We start from the raw sequence: 1778 nt of genomic DNA, 5'->3' as shown, positions 1-1778 counted from the left end.
ATATAGATGTAGATATACAAATACAATTACAATTGCAGATACAGGTCATACAGGAAGGAGTCTCTTTATCTTTTATCCCCTTTTTTCCTCCTTACCCTTATCCCACATGGACGAAGAACAAGATATTAATGCACACAATTCTACTCATTTTATGAAGAGAGAGAACTTTGTTTTAAGTTAGTGGGAAGGTAAGCAGTAATTTTGAGAAGTATGAAAAAGGACGGTGTTTGAGAGACAGAGATCTAAACATCTGTTCATGTACATTTCATGTGGACTGAAAATGATTTGAAGAAACAATAAGGAAAGACCTAATCAAAAATCCTGTGTGTGCGTGTGTGTGCACTTCCTCACACCCACTCAATGCACATACTCACGTGTAGATACATACATTCACAAATATATATAAAAATGTGGTCTAACATGCTGGTATAGAGGCTGTCTTGAGGATTAAATGAAATAATACATATTAAATGCTCAGTAAAAACAATGGCATACAGGAACCATCCAACACATCATTAACAAAAGTTCATGAGTACACAGCACAATTTTAACTCTGCTGACTCTGAGTGACCTGATGAATGAAGACTTTCTTCTCTTTGCTTCACTGTATTTTCTGATTATTCTGCAATCAGCCTCCTCTGAGAAGCCAAGCAGCATAACATGGTTAAAGAATGAACTCTGGAACTGGTCGGCCTGGAATAAACGCAGCTGAGCAACTGCCTTATGTAGGTGACATTGGACAAGTCACTGTCTCTGCCTCAGTTTCCGCATCGACAAATCTGGGATAAGAATCATCGTACTCATACAGGGATGTTGTGAGGATTAGATGAGTTAATACACATACAATGTCACTGTTATGCTTTGAAGCATCATTGTTTTGGTGCCTCTGGTAACAGGTTCAGGCACTGAATCCACAGAAAATTGCTCAGACCCCTGATTTCGTGCTTTCAGATAACACCCAGTATTGTTCTTCTGTGGCAGCCCTGGATGGCTCACTCTTGTTTACCATGAGGCCCTAAAAGTCGAGGGACAGGGGAAGGTCCAGGGGCATGGAGAGGGGATTCTACCCCAAGGAGTGCTCACCTGTGAGTCCCAGCAGTAGAATCAGCAGCAGGCAAGGAGGAGGATGGGTCCAGGAGGCAGGGACAGGCATCCTGGACACCTGAGGAGCCTGCTCTGTCCAAATGTGTGCTGGAAAATCTGGACTCTGCTCTGTGAGGGGAGTGAAGCCCTGCCTCCCATGATATAAGAGGAAGGGCCTAGGATGGGTGAAATAGCTGTGAGTCAGTATTATGCTTCTAGAAACTAAACAGTTCCTGCTTTTAGATTGTGAAATAGAACTGGGTGGTAGAGGTGGTTGCAAAGTGGAGTTATTCATCTTACAGTTTCAGAGAAACTTAGACAGGCCTACAGAAAGTGGTGCTCCCTCCCGGCCTGGGGCCTCTTCTGTCCATTGTGCCCCTCACCCCATCTGAGGTTATCATGGTGATGCCCCATTAGGGAACCTAGGCCAAGAAGGGTTGTGTGCTATGTCTCAAACTCCAAAAGCCAAGACCCTAGGATGTGGCCAGCTTGGGTCTCATCTGCACCAGACTCACCAAGAGCTACTCAAATGGTGGAAGGACTAGGGTTCAGCAGGTCTTCTCAGTGTTGGGATGGAATCAGGTCTGCTCCTGAAATGATTCGCTGTTCCAACCCTTTACTGATGGAACTGGTATACCACAGTGAAATGCACAGTGCAGTGTGGACCTAGAATTTGTATGTTTCTCCAACAAAAA

General features: G+C 44.2%; 1 protein-coding gene across 1 annotated transcript in view; it reads right to left on the bottom strand.

The window, feature by feature from the left end:
- LOC105298197 (tyrosine-protein phosphatase non-receptor type substrate 1-like) overlaps positions 1-1187 on the bottom strand; it is a 30180-nt gene extending 28993 nt beyond the window's left edge. The window contains exon 1 of the mRNA XM_023536653.1: positions 1084-1187. Coding sequence (XP_023392421.1) covers positions 1084-1153 — 70 coding nt within the window. The 5' untranslated portion in view covers positions 1154-1187. The remainder of the gene's footprint in view (positions 1-1083) is intronic.
- Positions 1188-1778: the final 591 nt, after the last annotated feature.

Source organism: Pteropus vampyrus, unplaced genomic scaffold, assembly GCF_000151845.1.
Source record: "Pteropus vampyrus isolate Shadow unplaced genomic scaffold, Pvam_2.0 Scaffold7, whole genome shotgun sequence".
NCBI lineage: Eukaryota > Metazoa > Chordata > Mammalia > Chiroptera > Pteropodidae > Pteropus > Pteropus vampyrus.
The sequence above is the reverse complement of the archived record's forward strand: the minus strand, read 5'-3'. Positions and strand labels throughout refer to the sequence as shown.